Source organism: Agrilus planipennis, unplaced genomic scaffold (genome assembly GCF_000699045.2).
Source record: "Agrilus planipennis isolate EAB-ADULT unplaced genomic scaffold, Apla_2.0 scaffold63, whole genome shotgun sequence".
Taxonomy (NCBI): domain Eukaryota; kingdom Metazoa; phylum Arthropoda; class Insecta; order Coleoptera; family Buprestidae; genus Agrilus; species Agrilus planipennis.
Genome location: NW_020439363.1, coordinates 409,259 through 435,252, shown reverse-complemented (window position 1 = coordinate 435,252; position 25,994 = coordinate 409,259). Strand labels below are relative to the sequence as shown.

General features: G+C 31.4%; 2 protein-coding genes across 3 annotated transcripts in view; both read right to left on the bottom strand.

Moving 5' to 3' along the window:
• Positions 1–2,182: 2,182 nt before the first annotated feature.
• Positions 2,183–16,825, bottom strand: LOC108734141 (MFS-type transporter SLC18B1-like). 2 transcript variants are annotated; one of them, XM_018465554.2, is made up of 8 exons: positions 16,447–16,825; positions 13,121–13,290; positions 11,793–11,940; positions 7,150–7,336; positions 5,761–6,067; positions 5,598–5,693; positions 4,421–4,732; positions 2,183–2,387 (listed from the first exon to the last, which is right to left on the bottom strand). In XM_018465554.2, the coding sequence occupies exons 1-8, from the start codon at positions 16,552–16,554 to the stop codon at positions 2,189–2,191; spliced, it is 1,527 nt and encodes a 508-aa protein (XP_018321056.1). In that variant the 5' UTR covers positions 16,555–16,825; the 3' UTR covers positions 2,183–2,188. The 2 variants fall into 2 exon arrangements, with proteins under 2 accessions (XP_018321056.1, XP_018321057.1); XM_018465555.1 differs by lacking the exon at positions 16,447–16,825 and adding an exon at positions 14,709–14,750.
• A 1,189-nt stretch (positions 16,826–18,014) lies between these two features.
• Positions 18,015–25,994, bottom strand: part of LOC108734143 (circadian clock-controlled protein-like) — a 14,337-nt gene continuing 6,357 nt past the window's right edge. The window contains exons 2-5 of the mRNA XM_018465557.2: positions 22,223–22,463; positions 21,300–21,433; positions 21,089–21,241; positions 18,015–18,703 (exon numbers count right to left, since the gene is read on the bottom strand). Coding sequence (XP_018321059.1) covers positions 18,540–18,703; positions 21,089–21,241; positions 21,300–21,433; positions 22,223–22,463 — 692 coding nt within the window. The 3' untranslated portion in view covers positions 18,015–18,539. The remainder of the gene's footprint in view (positions 18,704–21,088; positions 21,242–21,299; positions 21,434–22,222; positions 22,464–25,994) is intronic.

The window sequence follows — 25,994 nt, the reverse complement described above, 5'->3', positions numbered from 1 at the left end:
TTGACCCATTTATTACAAACTTATTATAGTAGGGTAAGAGTAGAAGTAAGAAATATCTATATCAGGCCCAATTATTTAAGAACTATCTACAACATTGGTGATCTAACTTGTTGATAAAGTACGCCTTGATATAGGTATTGAATTGTTTTGTTTTTGAGGACACATCTCGTATATCCTCAAACAGAAACTTTTTTTAGATATTTACTAGATAAAATAACATAATATGAATTTCATCTCGCCGAATAAACCGGTTAAAAATCATAAACTCAAACTATCAATAAAAAGTTTTCCAATTGTTTTTATGCTGATGCATGAATCTTCGCAACACTTGTTTCTGCTATAGATGTTTGTATCTTCTTCTAGTCAAGGTTATCTCGATAGACAGATGATAAAAACAATCGCTCTCTACAACGACGAAGACACTATTTAAGCGTGTGAAACAATTGTTTAAAGTATGAACGCATAAACAACTTTGCTATTCGGTAGAACAAAACCGAAGTACAATAATTACGTTAAATGTTACGTATAGATATAAACAAATTAAATTACTGCGGTTAATTACTGGTGCTATTTTTAATTTAATTTAACATATATGAAGAACTCATAAGCACACATGCGAATTAATAATAAATTATCAGAGAACGTGGACCAAATAAATTATCAAATCAACAACTGTTTTTTCGTTGGATGTTTCGCCAGTGATTTAATGGGGAAATTGGAATTTTAAGCAAAAAAAACAGTATTATTGATTCACTAATTTATTATTGATTTAAATAATTGATGGTTGTAGCAACTACCCAGTCATCGCAAAAAATAAGCCAATGACAATAACTTACCTCTCTTTTACATACTGCAACAAATCCCCTAGAAATGTCCACATGAAAACCACCTACTTTTACTCACTGACACTACTACACGATGACCTTTCCTTGTGCCCACAAAGCGGATACTGACTACATATGCTTTCTCTCTCACACGTATAGGGACGCGTCGTTGGCAAATTCAGAAGATAAACAAAAATTGAAATAATGCGAGTGCATGTTAAACAAGTATTTATTTATTTATAATTAGGCAATTTGATACTGCTTCACATGGTGAAAACCTTAAAAACAGATCCTAAAAACTACATCAACGAAAAGACAAAAACACATCTACGTGAATAAATTAAATTTACAAAAAAAAAGAAACTATAATAAAATTTTATAAATATGTATAATGGGGTACGGGTAGGGTGATATAATAAAATTGGGTTGTGACTATTATAATCGCCACGATCACATGAAAGAAGCTCTTTATATTCATGGCTTAAAGATCGATAACTTATAAATAAACTTGAGTAAAACAAAGCTGATAAGGTAGAAATGTTTTAAAAGACAGGTCTAGTCCCAATTCGACATCATTTTTGAAAATGCTTCGTATATTCATGAATGAAGAAAGACCCAGGTATATGCAGTTAGAGTTACTCTGCCATTTTTTTGATATTTAGTCATCTGTTTACTTTCAATTTATTCAGTGTCTAGTTGTAAGTATGTTAGTCACAATTCTTATTATTGTTTAAATAATAAGAGTTGTTCTCATTCCATCTTATCCGAATTGTCTTAATATGTGTTGTTCTCGCAGTAACCAGATGCATCGTTATAAGCGGTTGGTGGTATTTCGAAAATATTAGACAAAAACGGTAAATATTAATTGGTTAATTATTCTTTGTTCAGGTTTCTTTTGCGGTCATTTTTACCAACATTTGTAGATTTTTCTTTAGCAGTTTAAAAATGTGAAATATCAAAATAAAATATTGACAATATTAAACTGTTTATTCAATTTTTATACCAAATATTTTTATGCTTTTAAGTCCTATCCCCAGCTAAATTTATAACCCTCGACGTCTTCGACTATGACGTATCTCTACTTGTGAAGAGTAACAGATCATTAAGCCATTAAAATAAAGACGTTACTATGTACGATTGTGGCGACTATACACATGTATATTTACTTAATGGATAATCAGTAGCAGTTCGCAATGTTCGTTTATTTTTACTAGGAACTTTTTTCCAAGTACTGAATAGAAGAGGAGAATCAGGGACGAAACATTCTACAAGCAGTAGATTGTTTTTATCGAAATATTAACAGGAGGTTAGTGCTGTTGATATAAGAACAGCGATAGTTTTTCAGACCAGCCCTCTCACTAATGTTATGCCATTCCTTCTAGATATCCATTTCTGTTGCTCATTACCGATCCATAACTGTGACTGTACTTTCCAAGTCGGAGACCGGCGTCTACGTCGCGTTTGGGCCACGCTTGGCTCTTGTAGCTGTTGCACGCTATCAGACTGTTCATGCCCGCGGGACGACTTTTTTCTATTGATATGCCATTGCCCACGCTTCTAATGCTGAAACACAACACTATTTTGTTTTATCCTTGTTAGTTATCTGCAGAGTTTTCCGTAGGCAACCAACATACCATCTACTGGTAGATATAAATAGTGAATGAATACCACTAGGACCTCTAAAAGCTGTTCAAATCTCGATAATTAAAAGCAAAAGTCTCTAATGTCTTAAAAAAGTTGCTGTTCTCTTTCCTAGGACCCTCCATTATTTAAAATATGTAACGTACTAGTGTTGAATTTAGCCCTTAACGCATAGCACTTTACATTTTCCAGTCCTACCCTCAGTATATAGAATTTTACATCCACTAATTAAGATAAGATCCTCTTTCATCATAATCTAATTGAAGCCAAACGCCAAAGAAAACCTTTCCTACCAAACCCACCCTAGATCCCTAGTACATAGCAGTTTATAAACACAAATCAGAAAACTCCCTAGTACATAGCACTTCACACATGCCAAAGAATGCTTCTCCGCCACAACATATCCTAAATCCTTAGTGGACAACACTATATATACTAATCAGAAAATCCTCTCTCACCATAATCTAACTGAAGTCCATAGTGCATAACACTTCATGCATGACAAAGAAAATCTTTTCCATGATAACTTACTCAAAATCCTTAGTACATAGGCACTTCATACATCTCAAAGGAAACCACTCCCACCATAATCTACCCAAAATCCTTAGTGCGCAGCACTTTATATATACAAATCAGAAAATCCTCTCTCACCATAATTTAACTGAAGTCCATAGTGCATAACACTTCATGAGTGTCAAAGGAAACCTTTCCCATGCTAACATACTCCAAATCCTTAGTACATAGCACTTCATACATGCCAAAGGAAACCGCTCCCACCATAATCTACCCTAAATCCTCAATGCATAGCACTTTATATATACCAATCAGAAAATCCTCTCTAATCATAATCTAACTAAAGTCTATAGTGCGTAACAATTCACGAATGTCAAAGAAAACATTTTCCGTGATAGCCTACACTTAATGCTTAGAACTAACAACATACTGAAAGAAACCAATCCCACCATAATCTACCCTAAATACTTAGTGCATGGCACTTTATACGTATATGCCACTCAGAAAAACCTCTCTACTACAATCTAACTTAAACCAATAGTATATAACACTTCACACAAATCAAAGGAATCTTTTCCTTCCGTAACCTACATAAAATCCTTAGTACATAGCACTTTATACCAATCAGAATCTAAACGAAGTTCATTGCGACTAGCACTTCACACATGCTAAGGGAAACTTTTCCCACTTAAACCTACAGTAATATATTAGTGAATAGCACTTCACGCATGTCAAAAAATACCTTTCTCAACATAAGCTTAACATACGTCAATAAGGAGATCCACTCATTATAATCTAACTGAAGCCTATAACGCATAACACTTCACACATGTTTAATAGCCTAAGCAAAAATGTTTCATGCACATCATCATCATCATCATCATCATATGGTTGTCAGTCCTAAGACTGGTTGGACACGCACCTCCACTGTTTCTTATCCTGAGCATTTCTCTAAAACTAGAACAACCCATATCCTTAACTATCTGCGAACAGTAATCTAATCTAGGTCTACCTCTACCCCTCCTAAGTCCCGTTTCTGCCTGTAATATGTCTCTGACTAGACCTTTAAGCCTGAGAAGGTGTCCTACCAACCTATCTCACCTATTTTTTATTGACTTCCATAGAGTTCTCTGTTCTCCTATTATTTTTAATACCTCTTCATTCCTAGCCTTTGCTATCCACGTTATGCTCACCATTCGCCTATAACACCACATTTCGAACGCTTCTAACCTTTTCTTTTCCGCCGCGCCTACTGTCCATGTTTCGTACCCGTACAACGCCGCGCTCCAAACATACACCTTTAACAACCTTTTTCGAATTTCATGCACAATCGAAAAAAAAAATAGTCAAGAAAATTCGCTATACTAACAAGAAGGATTCTGAATTTAAGCTATAAGTAACTATATTTCTGACCACGATTTTTATTTATTTCTTTTTCTTACCTCTTTGCGCTTTCTGTGAGCCCCGAATACGAAAGCTTGTTCACGGTGGTTGAAACATCACCATTGGGAATCTTCTCATCTTTAAGTTCGGCATAAGCCGGTAACGGTTTGTTGCAGAATAAATATACAGTTACAAAAACGGCAAGGAAGGCATGTAAAGCAAAAATGAACATACTCCCATTTCGGAATCCAACGTTATCATAAAGTATACCGCTTATTGACGGTCCAATGAATGCTCCCAAAGCAAACGAGCTAGTCCAAAGAGCAGATATTAACGCGAAGGTTTCCAAATTGTTGTGAAAACCATATGCCCTGATAAAAGAACAAAACAAAAACATGAATCACAAGATCACGCGACAATTATTTGGATTAAAAGTTCAGGAAATAGTTATTAATAGATAATCTATTACACAATATTTAAATAAAACTATAATAATAAAAGTCACGCTGTTACGCTATACTTTTGTCTATCGATTATCCAGAATTTTACTCTTTGAAAATATTTTATAAAGATAAACGTATTAAAAAATAAAACACAACTAAAACTCAACATCAGGTTGATGTGGTGGACAGTCAAATTTTCTTATTTACGGTTGAAGCCTTTAATTAGGGAAATGCTATTAATAAACCAAAGGAGTAAATTCCCCCTTTAACAATTACATTCGTTATATCCGAATTTTAGAATTTATAAAGAGCCAAATTGGCATCACTGAAACCATATTTGCTGCTACAACAGAAGACATTACGTATGTATACGAAGGTTTTTATATAGATTAACGTACAGCATCATCAACATTATAAACTTTCATCGTAAAACGTGTCAGTTATAAAATTTAAAATTTTAATTTATACAATTCTTTATGTTTAATTCTTACCAAGTTTAATTAACTAGTCAAAACAATCTTAAGCAAACTAGTTGGATCAAAGAAGATGCAACCAACTTTATGTTTATGTTTATAAGTTTGACAGTCAGTTAGATGAGTTGATAGCTTGAAAAAGTCTCAAAAAATAGAGACGAAACGTCGAGAGTCAATAATGACCTAATTGGTTTTTCAATTTTGTTTTCCGAATACCCATGATCCTGTACAATTATTATAAACTTCCGTCGTTATAAGCGAAGTGACACTATAAACGGCTGGCGATTTACTTAATGTCTGAATTACAAAAAGTCACTTACACACTTGTTCTTAGAGCGTCTGTAAACGACGCAACCAGTTGAGCAGCCATTCCAAGTCCGTGAAGAATAAGTCCCAGAATCGTGACCCATAACATCCTGCGACAAACAATTGAATCATTGTAACTCAAATCCAAACGAGTAAGGGAAAATAAAATTGACTTACGTTTCACAAGGTATGAACGGAGCTGGCCCAACAAGGGAAAATCCTGCACAAACGAAGCATGCTCCTATTACAGTAATTACTTTCGGCGCGCATACTTTATCACAAAACCATCCGAACCCGGGGGCTGTTATTGCGTATGTGCCTCCGTTTATAATGAACATGAGTCCTAATACTACGGGAGATAAGTTGAACTGGCGAAGGTGAGGCTCGAGGGTGGCTTGCAGAAAGCCAATCGACATACTGGTAACTACTATGCTAAAGGTTGCCAGAAGAACGCCGGGAATCTTCAAAACTTTGAATATCGATGCTAAAAACAAACGAATAACGCATACTATAACATGTAAAATATTGTCACTGTTACTGAAGAAAATATTGAAACTTGAAACAGAATAAGTTTTTATTTAAATATCTAATTGTAAGTTAAATTTGCTTTTCCGTGACTAACTCAGGAATTGTATGTTACAGCGCTTTTATTCATTAATTTTGCCGATTTTGGATTATTAAGTCACAATTGTAAATCTTTTACTTTATTATTTATTACTGTAATAATAAATCTACTAACCCGTACAACTACCACAATGAAAAGAAAGATACCCTTGTCTTTCTCGGCTAGTCGCAGGTACTTTATAAAGTTTGTGCATATTTCTCTTTATTTAAACAGGTTATAGGGTTGGTCTCTATTTTTTCACTTGTCAACGCTACTGTAATTTATTTATGATTCATAAAACAATCCATAATATTGTAATAAAAGTGAGACAAACTCTACAAACTGTTTAAATAGAGAGAAAGATGCATAAATTTTATAAAGTACTAGCTAACTAAGTGTTCGTTACCTGCGACTAGCCGAGAGAGATAAGGGTATCTTTCTCTTTCTTGTGTAAATAATAAAGTAAAAGATTTACAATTTTCAAAATCCAAAACCAACAAAATTAAACTGAAGCGACTATATATCTATCAATGTGTGTTAATGAATGTAGACCAACGACAATAGACGCAAATTATAAGGTTTTCGAAATAATAGAATCCTATTACAGTCAAATATTTTTTCCTTGCCCCATAGAATGTAATGTCTTTGTAAAAGTTTCTCCAAATGCAATAAAAAGTGTTTTTGAACCTTTCCAAACAAAATTATCTAAAATCTTAGGGGGCAAGTACTTTGAGAATATTGCATTGATTTTTTAGTAATTGTAGGTCAAATTTAGCGAATGGTTACGGAATCCTTTTATTTAATATATCAAAAGTTTAGTCTTCATAAAACTGTCTAAAAAATTAACAGATAACAAAAATGAAATGCCTTGTACGTATTATCGTATTATCAATAGGTATTATTACATTTGAGGAAATTTTTCTGATCGTATTGAAATTGTTTTAAAGAACATGAAAACTTACGTCCAGTTTCTCTGTCTTCACCGGGTTCGCTGTGACTAGGTAAAACAACTGCTGTAAAAATAGCAGCCATAAACAGTACAGTGCCCATAACAGCAAAAGGCATTGTATATCCTCCAATTTGAAACAATGCTCCACCAACCGTTGGGCCAACTATTAAACCCAATCCAAAGAAGGTTTCCAAGGAGGCCTAACAAAATTGATAAATGCATACTTAATTTAGGTTTTCATTATTTTATAAATATTTTATTCACTTTGTTTCTTATTCACACTTTTGTAAAATGAAGTACAGCCATACACAAACCTTAACTATTTTTAAATAAATTTACTACACGAACATTCTTATAGTAGATATAAAATAAAGTCAAAATAAATTAATAGCACACACATATACATATGGAAATACTTGGAGATAGATAAGATTTTAATTTTCCTTTGGAAAACTAACTGCAGCTCCTAAAGTTTTATATATTGTACACATCAAAATTCTATGAGTTTTATAGAAAACAGCGTATAATATGTCAGTGTCAACATAATTTATTCAAATTATTTATTGTTAAATTGTTTTTTATTTAACAAATCATTAAATGTATGCTGTATGCACTATAGGTTCTTCCTAAGTTATTTGTCAATCATTCTAGATCTCGTCAGCACGCCACAGGCAGTCTCGATAAATCAAATACTAAATCAAAGGAGCTCTTTAAATGCAAGTTGATATAATTTCTAGTTAGTATCAGTGAATGTCATAACTAGACATTAAATGTACCTACACTTATGTAATTGGAATGAAACAATGAATATAAAGTAAGTACCTACATAATATTTTATACATTATAAATTTAAATAAAAATTACTCGCGATTTAACTGAACAAACTGAAATTGTTTTAAATGAAAAACAAAATCGAATTAAGTAGTTACTTCGTAGTATGTATCCAGATTATTATTAGTTTTGCAAATGATATCTACAAAGGAAGTATTATTTACAGGATAATATTCGATCTTATTCTTAGGTTCTTTGTGTAACTAATGATATGATGAATGGCAATGGGACAATATGCCATGAACTCTTATTGGGTACAATTTGTGTGTTGTGTAAGTATATAAACCAATATTTGACAATGTTAAGCAGTAATACAAATATATTGCATAAATAATTAATATAGTAACAATCAATGCTGCAAAACTTTTTTTATTTACTTTAAAATTGCCACATTGGGCCTCCTTATTTTGCACTTTGACAAAACAGCAAATAGATTCTATTGGCTCTTACACAAAGAACTTCAAAAGTTGTATATTTGAATACTTAATTATTTTTTCATTGCAAAAATCCAAGTTAAAAGAGTAGTGATAAACTAAGGACCAAGCACGGGGATGTTCTATTACTTGCCATCATAAACGGTTTATTTTCATTTATTCATTTTTAAAGAGAAATGCATTCAGCTGTCTTTTAATGTGAATGTTAAAGTAATATACATAAGTCCATTAAATGTAAATTAAAGTATTTGAGGGGTGATTTTGGAGGTGATATTTTCAGATAGACGTGAATGAAGAGATGCCAGAAACGAACATAATAAAAATTAGACTATACAGAAGGGTTAATGGATTATAGCTTACTTGCGATTAGACATAAACTTGTTTTTTATTTAGCTTACTCGAAGATAATTTCTAAGGGTGACCAAAACCAGATTAGAATTAGCCTTTTTTTTCAACTGATGGTCGTAAGCAATAGTATTGTAGTAGTATTGCAATTATTGTTTACTGCATTGCTAAATTTAAAATCTAGCTCAAGTTTAAATAAAATGTTTTGATTGCATTTTAATTAATAATTGCCCTTGAATTATGAACTTTTATGTGGAACAAATTGGGATTACGTATATCGATACTTCCAACAATTATTAAGTATAAATACAATTATTTAAACATTACGCGGTGTAACAATTGTTATTGTTTAATAAATTTAAAATAAGGAAACACAGGGATGTTGTCAAAAAGATATATTGTTTCAACAGAATCTTTTCGACATATATATCGGCATTTATGTTAAAGTTTAAGAGTATATAGAAACAACCTTTTACACAAAATTGTGATAGAAGGAGAAGACATCAGAATATAATATTAAAGTTTATATGCACCACCTCTACATTCCCTTACAGTCCAGTATACATAAATAATAGAAAGAAGAATATAGAAAAGGTAGAAGCGTTCGAAAAGTGGTGTTACAGGCGAATGATGAGAATATCGTGGATAGAGAAGGTTAGAAATGAAGAGATATTAGAAAGAGAACAGAGGACTCTATGGAAGTCAATAAGAAATAGGCGAGATAGGTTGGTAGGACACCTTCTCAGACATGAAGTTCTAGTCAGAGACATATAAGAGGCAGAAACGGGAGTCAGGAGGGGTAGGGGTAGATCTACATTAGATTACTGTTCGCAAATAGTTAAGGATATGGGTTGTTCTAGTTTTAACGAAATGCAAAGACTAGCTCAGGATAGCAAAAAATGGAGGTGCGTGTCCAACTAGTCTTAGGACTGGCGACCTTATGATGATGATGAAGTATCTCAAGCCTTCAGCGCACTGTTTGCCAGTACTGTACTTTAAATCTGTTCAGAAATTTGAGCCTATTAAAACTAGTATAATTTAGTAGAGACAACGCGTTTTTGTTTTGACCACCAATTTTGACCTAATAGAAACAACGATAACAGTTAGAATGTGCAGCAGTTTGGATATCAGTGGCAGTACGCAAGAATATGATATTAAACCTCGTCTATTCACAAAACGTCCTCCTGACATACATTGGCAAGTATGGGTCCTTCCGGTAGGACCTCTCTCTGTCCAAAAGCACTTGCTGAAGCGCAGCATTTTCAGGAAACGTTTTTATAGAATTTGAATTTTTGCTTTTAAAAAGGAGGTATACTGACTTATATATAGAATTGTTCTGATTCATGACAATACCGGTCGTCGTAATTCTGGTGTAATAAAACGGCACTCTAAACAATTTTAATGAGTCATGGGTCAGAACAATTCCAGATGAAGTTTTCTTCTTTTTTTTTTGTCTTGAATTATTTTCCGAGTGATTTCCATTTTTTCCCTGTTTCCTCCGCTCTCAAACTAACAAAAAACTTCGAGACAACGTTAAAACTCGTTTAATTTCATTAGTGGTAAAATTTTATGAAGAAGGTATTGGAAACAACTTATAATCTTTTACTTATGGTCTATCACAAGTTATATAATTCAAGCTGATTGTCAGTAATATTTATTTTTATTATTATTTTAGAGAAGTTTTAAATCTTCCCAATTAATAAACGTTATTGTTATCAATCATAGAAAGACATTAATCAAAATAGTACTACGTCGTTCGTAAAGAAGTCACGCGAAATATCAGTTTTACTCACAAACTTCAGATAAAGTCTCCTAAAGTTTACGTTTTTAAGTAAATTAAGCCGATAATTAAGTTATTACGACAGTTGACCTCCTTAGAATAACTTGATGTGAGAATTATCGTGGCCAATTGACCATCATGACAAACGAAATGATTAGGCGACAACGGCTGATAAGGTAAAATTTTGGTAACACAAATATTGTCTGTGCAACAACTACAAAATGGTCAAACGTCACTGATAAAATTTTCACTATAAATAACAAAGAGAATAACAAAATTTCATAGTACCTTGTAACAGGTCTAGACATATAATTTTATATTTGCGATAACGGTAAAATTATTTAAAGCGATAAAACTTAATTAGAGGTCATACACGGATGACATGAATTTTTAATTGAAAGTCACATAAATATAAGGGAATTTCACTGATTCCCTATCTGATATAAGAATTATTAGGTCGCGTCTGAATTTTGAAATCGAAATTTCAACGTGCTAGAGTTCTTCTAGGTCCACGTTTTAGTGCGCCATTGAAGAATACAACGAAAATGAATAATTTTTCCTTAGAAAAGAGGAGGGAACTCGAAAATGACTAACAGAAGAGGTTGAAATAAAAAGCACAAAGAGGCTACTCATTTTTCTATGAATTTTTCGTAGTCGAACTCAAATCAGGCTTCAGAATTACCTTACAATATTGAAACTTTAAGATATCTTAATCTGAAATCCAAAAAAATAAATCAACAACGGTTAAATTTTTGACGTAACAATATTTCAAAATCTTGATGTGCCAAGGTGATTATGATGCCAGGTTCTAATTCAGTTATAAAAGATGCATCGGAAATTGCAATTTTTGAATTGGAAGATGCAAAATTTTCAACGTGCTGAAGCACTTCCTCAGGAGTCAGCGTCCCAAATTGCATCATAAATATGTTTTATTCGCTTTTAAATACCGATTTCATTGTCGTTTGTAATTATCAAATAATTAACGTGTCCAATGAAAGATACGTGCTGAGTTTACCATTTTTGACACAAAAAGGCTTTATTAAAAAGAAGATGTAATGAAATTTCCTCACACCTACGGAATTTGGAGCCAGTTTAGATCCAAAAAATATTGGTTTATGCGGGATGAATATCATCTATTTAACTTTCGGCTAATTTAGGTATTTACAATAGTAGAACCAGTCTATCTCAATAACTAATAGTTTACTGGAGTTACTAAGATAATAATTTTGGTATAGAATAAAGGATTTACAGTTCAAAAATACTTACAAACGTCGTTGCAACGTTGTCTGGAAACTCTTTTGCGATGATAGCGAATGATGCTGTAAGAAACGCCGCATTTCCTAAAGCCTCAATAATTCTTATAATGAAGCTTAGTGCGATGAAGGGGTAGTGACCATCAACTTTGTCCAGAAGTCTAGAAAAGTATATTTATGTACTTATTATCTGTTATTTATATTTATTACATAACGATTTACTTTTTGAACCTTCCAGAATTTGAATAGACACTAAACTGATAACATATTTGTAAATGTTCGTATAACTTGTGAGTGATAAGGCATTGAAAAGTTTTATTTTGTATTTCTGAGACAATTAAAAACGAATGCAAGTTCAAATTAGGTCAAAAGTCTAGTAATGTATTCTTCTTATTATTATTGAAGTTATATTAAATATACTGGCATCACTTTATTTCTATTGGGTTTATTAAAATCTAGAGTGACGTCAAGGGAAATAAAAATAAATAAGTTTATCAAAAAAATTAAGATTAAGAAAAATACGTAAATAAACTGTTTGTTTCAATTATTATTGTAATTACACTTGTTTTGATTGATTTCTACGGGACTAAGTCCCTCTTTTGAATTAAATGTCAGGATATTATATTATAACCCTCGACAAAAAGTCTCTCAGAGTCTTTCAGCGTCTCTTAGAGCGTCTCTCACAGTCTTTCACAGTCTCTCAGTTATTGCCTAGCTGTTTTTATGGATCTCTCACAGTCTCTGTATGAGAGACTCGAACGATAAAATTGTTAATTCAGAAATTCGAGTCTTTCACAGAGAGACTGAATGAATAAATCTGAAAAATTGAGAGACTCGAGTCTCTCGTAGAAAGACTGAAATCTTTGAAATATTTTAACCATGTCTATCGAGACACCACTTATTGAGAGACTCGAGTCTCTCGTTCAGAGATTCGAGTCTCTCGTTCAGAGATTCGAGTCTCTCGTTCTGAGACTGGATTTGAAATGAGGATCTCTCTATGAGCGACTCGAGTCTCTCGTTCAGAGACGCTAAACAGGTTTTTTGACAGCGACACCAGAGAGACTCGATGAGAGACGGAGACTCGAGTCTCGTTTTCAGAGACTTTGAGAGACTGAGCATTTTTATCTCGGGAAGACAGAGGGCAAATTGTTATGTTTCAAAATCCTGAAAATATAAAAAGCTAATTTTGATTTTTTTTGTTAATTTTTATTTTTGATTAATAAAGATGCTTTCTTTCCAATTTTGAGAATCCCTCAAAAATGTTATGATAATAACAACGAAAATGTTTAGATAGAGTAAGTTTTTTTCCGGAGAGAAATTTATTTACTGGTTAATACTGACCCAAAAAGTATAGCACAAATTCCTGTGGTGTAAATACCCCCATTAAAGGTTATTTTGGGGCCTATTTTGTTTAAATGTTGCCCGTACAACGGACTGACTAGAAATACGACTAGTTCGAATATTCCAAATACTAATCCATATTCAGTGGCTGTGCACCCTTTTCTTTCGGCCTGAAAAGAAAGAAACATTTTTTTTTTAATTTTAAGTCCTTTTTTAGAACAAACAAAATAGGTCAAAACACGACACTGTAGTTGTCTGAAGGGCAGAAGTTAACCTAGTTACCGAAAAGTGCTTCGGACAATTACAGTGTCGTGTTTTGGCGTTGGGGTTTGAGCTATTTTGTTTGTTCTACAACAACCGCCAAAGTTTTTCCAATCTTCATATTTAAGTCCTTTACTAATCTTCGCCCAAGTGGCAAACAATAGGTAACTAGATACGTTCATAAAAAATGTTTTAAAGTATGACAGTTTAAGAAAAGACTAAAAAAAGACAAAATATTAGATATATGTAAATCGTAAACATATATTTTTGTTCAACCACTACTTCAATTACTTTTATTTATACTGAAGGTCTCAATGTAAGTCCAGTTTAATGAAGAAAATCGATTGAGAGTTCTGTAAATTTTAATGTTGTGTGGATCCGAAAAAAGGCGCCCGGCATATCGCAAAAATTACTTCATCATAAACATCATTATCTAAGTTAGTGCTGTTGTTATTATAAATGATAATTGGGTTATTTGTGAAATGCCAATTTTATGCATCATGAAAATGTAAACATTCTCATAACTTATACTATATATCTTCGATAAATAATTCTTTTCTAATTAATTTCATATGAGAATCTACTGATACCACAATATTTTTTATTTTACTAATAATTCTCCAGCCTTTCCGACCTTTATCGCCAATTATTTCCTTTTGGCCGAACTTTGTAACAAACTACAATTAATTTCGCAACCGATTTATTGGAATACGTAATAATAAACTTAGTGCAACCGATAGAACAAATACTTCATTAATTAATTTCGTACGTATAAAATGAATGAAAATGGAAACAATGATTCGTTTATGCCAAAGATAATCCAATTCACTACTTCGTAGCAGCTTGCAGTTTTTATCAATCATATAATATTGTATTTAGCGGAAGAAACTAATGAATGAAATAATATTAATCTTCTCTGAACAGAGAACGAAGCTGCTGTCTTAAATTTTTAAAGTACCTACTTCTTGAATTTGCTAATTAGTAAATTTATCGTTGGCAACCGAAAAATTAATATCTTAGATTATCTGAAATACACATTAGACATTACTATTGTAAAAGTTTGTAAAACGTATAAACAAAATTAGTACATTGTATTAAATATGAATACATGTTAATACATTTTTATATACGTATAATTATTGCATTACTAAAAGAAACTGCTGTGGTTTAATATTCCTTTTTTTAATAACTAATACTTAAAACAATATGTATAAGGTAAATGTTTTCTCCAATAAACATACAGTAGCAATTTTTCGGTAGATCTGAATGGAGCGACCGAATTCTTCTATAATATACCCCTGTCATAATGAATTTACAATGAATTTACCACTGCCGGTTGGTGTATTAGCCCATCGGGATTGAGACAGCTGTGAACTAGTCATAAAATAATATGGAGAAAACATTTCGTTAGCTAACTTTTCTCAAATAAAGGTCAATCATAAACATGATAAATTCAACAAAACTGTTAGTAATACAAACACGTGATAGAAATTTTAGAATTTTTTTAGTCAAAACAAAAAAAATACGTCAATGGTGGTCAACTAATTGACCTCGGATTTTTATTACTTTGTAACAACGATAACTACTCTTGTGATATTATTGTGTAAATATTATAGTAAATAGATACAAATACGTAAACAGTTATCAATTACATGGGTGAATAATATTTTCATGTACACACTTAATTAAATTTTAAATTTTCAAAATGCATTCCTGATAAAGTCCGAGATTATCTCTATCACATTTATCTTGCAACGTTTGCTTCTAAACTGCAGTAGGTACCAATTAATTTATTTAGTAACTATTCGCATTGATATTGTTACAATTTATGTATCATTCGTTCAATTTTAAAATTAGAAAATCAAAACTGCATTTTTAAATCTTTATTTTGGGAATTAATTTGCACGAAATCATTATCAAACGAAATACCTACTTTGAATCTTCGCTTATGGTTATTATGATTAGATATACACCCTAGACAAAAATTTTCAGTCTCTCTAAAGTCTCTCAGAGTCTTTCAGAGGCTTTCAGCGTCTCTGAGAGCATCTCTCATAGTCTTTCACAGTCTCTCAGTTATTGCCGAGGTGTTTTTATGGATCTCTCACAGTTTCTGTATAATAGACTCGAACGATAAAATTGTTAATTCAGAGATTCGAGTGTCTTACAGAGAGACTGAATGAATAAAACTGAAAAGTTGAGAGACTGGGAACTCTTAAATATGTTGAACTTAGAAAATTTCAATCATGTCTATCGAGACATCACTTATTGAGAGATTCAAGTCTCTCATTCAAAGACTGGATACGAAATGAGGATCTCTCTATGAGCGACTCGATGAGAGATGGAGAGTCGAGTCTCGCCTTCAGAGACTCTGAAAGAATGAACATTTTTATCTCGGGCAGTACAGAAGAATTGAGATCCACACATGGGGATATTCTATTACATGCAATCATCAAAGAGAAGCTTTATCTTTTGAAAAATACGCCATCTTTAAAACTTTTGAGGGGTCTACGCTTTACTCAAAAGATTTTGAAAGTTCTGTTACATTAGATCAGTTTTTATAGAAAAAGAGGACGATTGAAAAAACATATTCCACACATTCGCCAAATTATCATTTTTCGATCATGCGACAAAAAAGCTGACAAATAATGATAAAAAACTCAGCTGGTGTGGTAAAATTTTAAAACATAACATGAAACTCTAAAATCATAATTAATTAAACAAGTTTTCCAGTAAAATAATGAATAAATATTATTCAAAAAGTCCCCAAACCTATTTCTTTTGCAATCTTTTAGTTTAAACAAAAAATAAAACATGACTTGACCGAATGGTATGAAATTTCTTTGGATCATATTGTAAATACGTTTCAATCGGCACCTCAACGACGTCGACAGCATTTTTTTTTTCATGCGATATTGTGCAGAAAATGATGACTACACAGATCCGTACGTACAAATATGTATACATACACCCACACATAGACACAATTATTTCTCATTATACACTTTAAAATATTAATTAATATGAAAAAGTGGACTAATCAAATGAATTAATGATAAAATGTATACCTCTTGAGGATAAAAAGGTGCCTGCAGTGAAACACAAATAGCATTAAAAAAGTCTGCTATACTGAATGCAATTAATGTCAACCACTGCCTTTTTGTAAAACTTCTCATTTTATGTTTTTTTAAAGTTGTTTAAATTTATTCACAATTCTGCTTTGGAACCACAAACCGATGCTATTCACTATAACTTCAATATAAAAACTTCTATTTCTATGTACTTATCAATATAATCGAAAGGACGTTAGGCACTTTATCCCGACCACAACCACTAGACAATGTCACCCCGACAAATTCGATAATTCAGTGTTTATATATATTTATTTTATTACTCTAGATAACAGCATGTTAAATAATTGTTCTTAGTCCGTACACGTTCTCTGCTTAATACCAAATAAAGAAAAATTGTTGTGATATTAAAATAAGACCTTATCATATTCGAGAGAAATACTGATAGTTTATTGGCCTTTGAACATTTAGCGCGAAAATTAAAAGTCACCAGGGGCGGCACGTAAGTAATGACGACTATGCCAAATAATGTTGCACACCGGAACGTATTAGTTTCAGTATTTTTTTTTTTGATATTGCCATATAACATCTACACAAAGAAACACGTAATGAACACATTTTGTTTCTCTGGCTGCATAACTGATAACACATATCAGGAGTAATCGATGAGAACTAATTATAAAATAATAGAAATCTTATTTAATTCTCTATGGCATGCACACTCTAATTAATCGGAAGCACATTGAATATAAGTATGTATTTAATTAATTAATTGTTTCTCCAGAAAGTATTTGTGTTTTGTATATCTGCAGCTCTTATAGGCCAACCGCCACTGAAAATGACCAATCTAATCGTCTCGTTGTGACCTTTAAAGTTCAAGAATGTGAAAGTTCGCCGATGTGTAAGTGCCATCTTCGTTGATAAACCGCACAATTCCCAATGCGTTTTTTCTGGATTAAAGCAAAAACTTTGGTAGATTAACAATTTGGATGTAGCCACATCATTTTGGTTTTGTATCCAATGTGAACGATACTCATTATGGATATTTGGGAAATATTTACATAATTGTTTGATTAACCCATTTGATATGAACATATTGTGTCTGTACATATATAAATGTGAATATACAAGATTTGTTTACATTTTATACTTCCGATTTGTTCTAATTAAGCACTGGCTTTATCATATGTACAATTATTTATAGAGTTACTGTTATTAATGTTCATAAACTATATATTATTTGTTACTGTGACAAAACTTAATATATTATAATATCATTTTTAGATGTTGAACGGTTGGTAGACCTGAGGACTAGAACATTGTCCATTTGTTCAAAAAAGTTACTAAAACAATTGTGCTGTATATATGCTATAATATCATTAAAATATGCATTTATGTAACAAGTTATCATACTCAAGGAGTTTTTAATTTGTAGTCTTCTGTTCTATCTTAAAACAGAGTTATATGTAGTGGTCAATATAATTGAATCATAATCATAATAAATAAATATCCTATAAGTCCAAAGGAAAAACAAAATAAAAAGAAATGAATTTATTATTGCAGTTAAAAATTGTTTGATGATTTAACAAGATTATTACATTTTATCACACAATCATGCAGTTACTAGACAGTACTAATCTACTTTTTGTTCATAATAATGTCGTTCAATGGATAATACCATCTAATAATTCCTTTAAGATGAAAAATAGGTAAGCATTATGTTGATTAATTAGAATCTTATGAATAGTGACAAGAAGTTCTACTGGGTACTTAATACATAGTTGTAACAATATACATAAAAAATAGTAATGACGAATAAAAGTTTTATGAGAAACAATTAATTATCTAATTTATTCATTTACTATTGAGATTTGGATATCAAATAGGTATTCATACAAATAATTTTCCGTTCGCTTATTTTTTTTGAAATTTACGTTCATATTACACACATTCCTCAATGTTTCTACAAAAAAATAAGAAAACTAATTACAAGAACCTCCTTTTAACAGCAAACAAATTTGTATACACAAATACTTTTTGTATTACACGTAAAAATATAAAATACTCTTTGGATAGCTCGTTTAAACGCTTTAACTGGGTTGTGTGTCAGGCAACCAGACTTGCAATGGTACTTTTAAGAAAGCTGCATTGAGAAAGCTTTTAAAATGGGCGGATATACTCCTGGAAGCTGCTGGCTTCATTTCTGCAATGATTTCATGCCCATTCGTATTTAAAAATTGATTGATAGCAGCACCTAAAACAAACAGATATTGTATAAATTTTTTACTATAAGGTTAAAGTCTAAAAGCTACTAATATCGTCAATAAAGTATGCAACACTGATAAATTTACTTGTACATGTTAACTCAGAAAAGTAGTTAGCTTTCGTATTTAGTTTGACAGTGTTATATAGTAACCACTGGTACATAGTTAGTACATCTAAACTATTTATTTAAAACTACAAACTAGGAGCTAACCCCCACTACCTATCAGGTTAGTAGGTTAATTAAATTGTTTAAATAACGATATCAATTAGAATTGAAGACTCATAGGAAACGAGTAAGACAGGGTGGTGAGGCGGTTCACTCAACCTGTAATGGTTCTCTACCATTTTCTATGTTCCCCAAATATAATAAGGTAAGAAAAAATATTTATTAAGTAGTACTTATTTGTCAAATTATTACTTGTATTATTTTAAAATGAATATTTAAAATATTTTGGATTATCAAGTCAGAGTGCGTACCGCATTAATTATTTAACTTAGTTAGTAACTTTTCTTAGTTCTATGCATGTTATAACATATTGATTATATTCCATTTATTTTAATAAACTATATTTTTAAATTTAAGTTAGATTCCTGACCGTTACTATTATATTATGTAGTTTTTCCAGGGTGACGGTCAAATAATTACACAACCTTTTAAAATAATATAAGAATTTTTAAAATAATACAAGAAGACCTAGATTAAGTTACTGTTCACAAGTAGTTAGAGATATGAGATGTTCTAGTTCTAGTCTAGAAGTGGAGAATTGTGTCCAATTAATCTTTGTGAGTATTGAAAACTCTTGACAAGCATAGGTCTGAATTAATTAATTGTAAAAAGATATGAAGTACAGCGAAACGTCTAGAATTAAATCCACTGAACCACTGGAAATCCCAAAAGCCTTCAGGACGAATATAGATTCGAGCAATGAAAGGCTACATTCGATTAATACAAGACCAGTATTGACATTTGCTGTTCTCTTTTACAATATAATCAACTCATGTAAAATTAATTGACTTAGTACTAAATGCATCAGCTGAAGTCAATCAAAATTAATTTTTAAACTATTTCAGGAGTTTTCAGGAACTTTAATAGTAACAGTTATGAGTAATAATCTAACTGTTCGATCTTATTAATTAGATTTATCGGATTACTTACAATTAAAGTTAAACTAATACTACATGACAATCCCGTATACATTAAGCTATTTTAATTAAAGATAAATAAGACTGTGGTCACCTGCTTTTCTATACTTCCGCATAACATCAATCACAAATACGAAAATACCAATAAAATAAACAAATAAAATATTTTACCAAAAAAATTCCAAGCACTCTACTTAATGGTTTTGAGATCTCTATGGTGTCATCTAATCAAATAAACCGTACATGAGTTCATAGTGTGTTGTGTTATTGCAGGCGTTGATAAAAAGAAAGAAAAATGTTCATTGTAAAATATTTGTTTTAATTAAGTGTTTGAAGACGAAGACTTATCATTTTGTGACAATTAGTTTTTTTAATGAACCGACGATGAATTTACTTTATTTTTTTAAAACGCAGTTTTTTATTCAAATACAAAATCTGCCCCCTTGACTTGCTTATCTTCACGTTTGGTTGATATAATTTTATTACTATTGCCATAACCACCTTCGATAAATGACGAAAAATTATTTTTGCTTTTGAGGAATGATTTGTAACATTCCACTGGATTGCGTAAGTAGGTAGGCGCATCGCTAATCTACTCATAATAATAAAACACATTTTGGAAATATATAAAAAATTAACAAAACAATTGGTCTTTCATATTTAGTAAGACCAAGATCAAGACTAAGACTTAACTACGTCCTCATGGTCAAGACCAAGACTTGAACTAAATGAACAAGACTAAAAACAAGAGCAGGACTTATTAACAAGGTTTCTCGCAGAATTCTCAACTAAATTTTAATACAATTACAAAATAGAATGAAATAACTCGATGAATATTTTATGTAAGTAAACATAAACAAACTGTACTGTTACTAGAGATCTAGCTTTTTATTGCAACAATTCCCTTTTAACACAGTATTAAATAAAAATTGTTTAAAGAATTTTCTGAAATAAACTTAAAAACATTAAAAGATTTTTTCTATTAGAAATACACGAAGTGCGCCAAAAATTTTAATTTAATTTAACGGATCATACATTAAATATCATTTTGTATTTTTTTTAAATTGTTAGTTCAAGACTAACACCAGGACTACATTAGTACTGTCTTGCTCTTGAATTTTCTTATCATTAATCTCTAATTTCAAATAGCAAACGAAATCCGAGAAAATAAATCAAAATAATTCAAAGTACCTTCTAACCATAATGGTATATTTAAAGCTGCTTTTCTTACCTAATAAATTTCCCAAATTAATCAAATCTCTAATCTTGAACTTGCTTTTATCTAAATCAAAATCAATATTTAATTTTTCTATCCTCATGAATTTGAGTCCTTCCTTATTAACAACCTCCTTTCCATATATTTTCGCTGTTGCATTTACATCACCTAACAAAGAAGAGGAGAAATAAATAAAACTCCACCGTGATCTATTCAAATTTCTTACTAAATGCTGCCCAGAAGTCTCCAGCAGATCTAATGGGGAAAAGGAGTACTGTCCCCCCAACTTCATACTTTCCACTGACTTCTATTTCGGGTAACTTAAGGTCTACGTCCAAGATGTAGTTGTCCAAATCGGATCTAAAATACAACGTTCTTTAAAAAAGCGCAGTTTGTCAGGGTAGAGTACAAGTATTAGAATTTAAACATAATTCTGACGACCATTTAAAAAATATAACGTATGTAAGTATAAATGTTATGTACTCAATCAAGAAAATTGGGAAACTTTGCGATGTTGTAGAACAAAATGTAGCGACCACGAGCGTGATTGTGCGCGATCGAGCATACGTGTGTGTGAGCGGCTTATCGATTCACCGACTAGCCGCGGGCGCTTTTCTTCATGTGCACCGTATCTGTAAACGTGTGTGTCGTACCTGCGTTCCGAGAAAGTAATTAAAACGTTCAAAGAAAACGAGACTTCTCTGGACTGCTGTAGAACGTTCCCGAAAGGAGGCAAGGGAGTATAAAAAGGAAGAGACGATCGCCGAAGTAGAGTAGAAATAAATAGACCGTTGCAGTGGTGAATGAAGAGATAAATTGAAAGTTATAGAAGTGAAATAAATAGAACAGTGAATAGTAACAGTAGTGTAAATACAATAATTACCTAAGTTTAGTAATAAGTTAATAGTGTTTTCAAGTCCTTCAATAATAATTAGTGTGAATAAATAGTTTTCTTCTTAAAATTTAATTTGTTAAGCCCACGAACATTACGATAATAAATATTTGAAAACATCGCCAAAACAAAACTAAACCGAATTACTTTTTGGTAACAGAGTAATGAAGAGAACTATCGATCACTGAAGAAGATGTCATCTTTTAGCTCTTTGACGTTGTGTTTTGGATTATTTAGTGTTTTCTAATAGTACTTACTTAATCCTACCAACAGTGTAATTGCTTGGACCTTTGACTGTAACATTTTTAAATAAAGCTTTGATTTTAAACGGGCCATGTCCATTTTCCATTATAAGTCTCTGGATGAATAATGGATCGATTGCTGGTACATTTATTTCTTCCAAGCCATTTACCAAATACGGTCTTAAATGGTTAAATGTACCCTCTAAGCAATTATCTATATCCGGATCATGTCTGTAGCAAGGCAAAATATACTCGGCTGTAAAATTTAAAATGAAATTAAAATTACACTTCCGATATTCATTCATGAATGTTAGGTTTTATTCAAAAAAACCTATATGTATACATACACCATATTTTTAAAATACATTTTCGAAAAATAGTAAAATATTTTGTTTAACAGATAGCCAAATGCATTTAATAATGATTGCTATTTCTCTAAGAAGTTTTAATATGTAATCTATTTACAATAACGTGTTGACAATTCCAAAATTCGATAAAGCTTAAAAATTGTTTTGGGTATTTTTTTCGTACTAATGACTACAAATCGGCGCCAAAATATGCATAAAATTAATCAGCATTATGTAGCATTAGAAAACAGTTTCCAAATATGTCAAGGGTCAATGTAGATGTTATCTTAAATCGTATCTCAGAATTGCTTAATTTTGCAATTATTTTTTAACTGAATTGAATCTTTAGGTGCCGGTTGTTGACCTAAAAAAACAATATTCAACTCTTAAAGCTAAAAGGATGGTATATTACGGCATAAATTCTCAATAAGTGAAATAATCCACTTTTAATTCAATGTTTTCGTTTAAATTCTTGTTTTTTTTTTTTCAAAAATGCTCTATTGCCAGATTTCCCGGTAGGAAAATTATACAATCTTAAGTAATATAAGAATGAACAGAAAAGAAAGTCATTATCTTTTTCTGGTGTTTTCTGAAGATGTCCAATTAAGTTAAATTTAGATTTTGATTTAGATTGTGTGCGGAAAATGTACAATTTTCTGTTTTTTTACGTTATTATGAGGCATACTGAAAAGTCCTATTTCATCGCTTTACACTTCTACAATCTATAAAGGGATTAAATTTACAAAAGTAAATTGTATAAATATACATATTTATATTCTATACAACTTGATGAGATTTCTCATTAATTTTTCATTAAATTAATTTAATTCATACATCTATAAATATTGTTGATTTAAATTTCACATTCTTCATGATCATGTTTGCCTAAAACCCCAAATATTGCGCATTATTGTACGATTGCAAGTCATAAAGTCATAAACATGCATACAAATTATTTAACTTAATTATAAACCAATGCATGTCTTCTTAATTACCCAATATTGACTATTTGTGTCAGTACTCAAGAAATTTACATTGGAAGCCGAATGAAGGTCGATTTGAAATCAACCAATAACAGGAATTGTCGCAATACAAATAAATTTAATAAATAGTTGATTAATGCAAAATTATTATGAAATGCCAGGTAATGTCTGACGGTGGAAACGTTAACATTTTTGGTGTTAGCCAAGTAGAACTCGGAAATGTGTATTATTATTACATCCGAAACATCATAGCAATCTATCATGAAAAATCTTATACTATACAGCTAAACGTTGGTGCTGGTTTTTGATACACAGTTTACTGCCTCCTTCATTAATTAAATTCTTACATAAATACCCTCAAAATGAGAGGAAATTGGAATTCTTTTATCTCATACGCCAGATGCTTTATATTTCACGATAAAGCATATAAACAAGGAGTTCAGGGGGAACAGTTGCAGCTGAAATTGGACTAAATACTTGATTTTAGGAATGAATTTGACAAAACTGCTAATTTTAATTTAATTACAACTTAACCAGAACTGTACAGAGGAGGATGAAAAAAAGGGCAGAAAAACCATTAGTGAAAGATCAATTTGGGTTTAGAAGAAATAGAGGAATGCGAAAGGCCATTCCAGCTTTAGCAATAGAGAAAACGATAGAAAAAGGAAAGAAGAGTGATACTTAGTTTGTATAACGAGCAACAGGCAGTTATAGAGCTGGACTAGCAACGTAGAGAAGTAAATATTAAGAAGGGAGTCAGACAGGAATGCACATTGTTACCGCTGTTTTCTAATGTATACATCGAAGACTTGATCAACATCATTAAATGTAGTACAACTGTAGGGGTAGATATTCAAAGGCCAAAGATTAGTATTCTTAGAATTGTAGATAATATAACAATATTAGCATCTAGGTAGGAGAAGTTGGAGGTATCTTTAAATAAATAGGAAGGGGTATTGACAAGACAGATGTAATAATAAATAAAAGTAAAAGAAAAATACTGGTATGCAAGGGAAGAAAAAGTAGGGAAAAGCGAATATAAAGATAGGAGACAGAGAAAAATTAAAAGAAGTGGCTGATTTTAGGTATCTTGGAACTCAGATAAATCAGGAAGGAAGGAGTAGCAGAGATATAAAGCAGAGAATAACGCAGGATCGAGTCGCCTTCAATAAAAAGAAGTCACTTCTATGCTCGTGAACGGTTAATTTAGAAACTGGAAAAAGATTGTTAAAAGTGTATATTTGGAGCGCGGCGCTGTACGGGTGAGAAAAATGGACGGTGGGCGCTGCGGAAAAGGTTAGAAGCGTTCGAAATGTGGTGTCATAGACCAGGGATGGCGAACCTTTTTTGATGTCCGTGCCACAAAGTCATAAAAATTCTTTTTTAAATAGGTAACGTGCCACAATAAAATTTCATTCGAAATGTTAGCGCGGTGAAACTATACGTAAGTATAATTAAATAAACAAATAAAATATTTTACCAAAAAAATTCCAAGCACTCTACTTAATGGTTTTGAGATCTCTATGGTGTCATCTAATCAAATAAACCGTACATGAGTTCATAGTGTGTTGTGTTATTGCAGGCGTTGATAAAAAGAAAGAAAAATGTTCATTGTAAAATATTTGTTTTAATTAAGTGTTTGAAGACGAAGACTTATCATTTTGTGACAATTAGTTTTTTTAATGAACCGACGATGAATTTACTTTATTTTTTTAAAACGCAGTTTTTTATTCAAATACAAAATCTGCCCCCTTGACTTGCTTATCTTCACGTTTGGTTGATATAATTTTATTACTATTGCCATAACCACCTTCGATAAATGACGAAAAATTATTTTTGCTTTTGAGGAATGATTTGTAACATTCCACTGGATTGCGTAAGTAGGTAGGCGCATCGCTAATCTACTCATAATAATAAAACACATTTTGGAAATATATAAAAAATTAACAAAACAATTGGTCTTTCATATTTAGTAAGACCAAGATCAAGACTAAGACTTAACTACGTCCTCATGGTCAAGACCAAGACTTGAACTAAATGAACAAGACTAAAAACAAGAGCAGGACTTATTAACAAGGTTTCTCGCAGAATTCTCAACTAAATTTTAATACAATTACAAAATAGAATGAAATAACTCGATGAATATTTTATGTAAGTAAACATAAACAAACTGTACTGTTACTAGAGATCTAGCTTTTTATTGCAACAATTCCCTTTTAACACAGTATTAAATAAAAATTGTTTAAAGAATTTTCTGAAATAAACTTAAAAACATTAAAAGATTTTTTCTATTAGAAATACACGAAGTGCGCCAAAAATTTTAATTTAATTTAACGGATCATACATTAAATATCATTTTGTATTTTTTTTAAATTGTTAGTTCAAGACTAACACCAGGACTACATTAGTACTGTCTTGCTCTTGAATTTTCTTATCATTAATCTCTAATTTCAAATA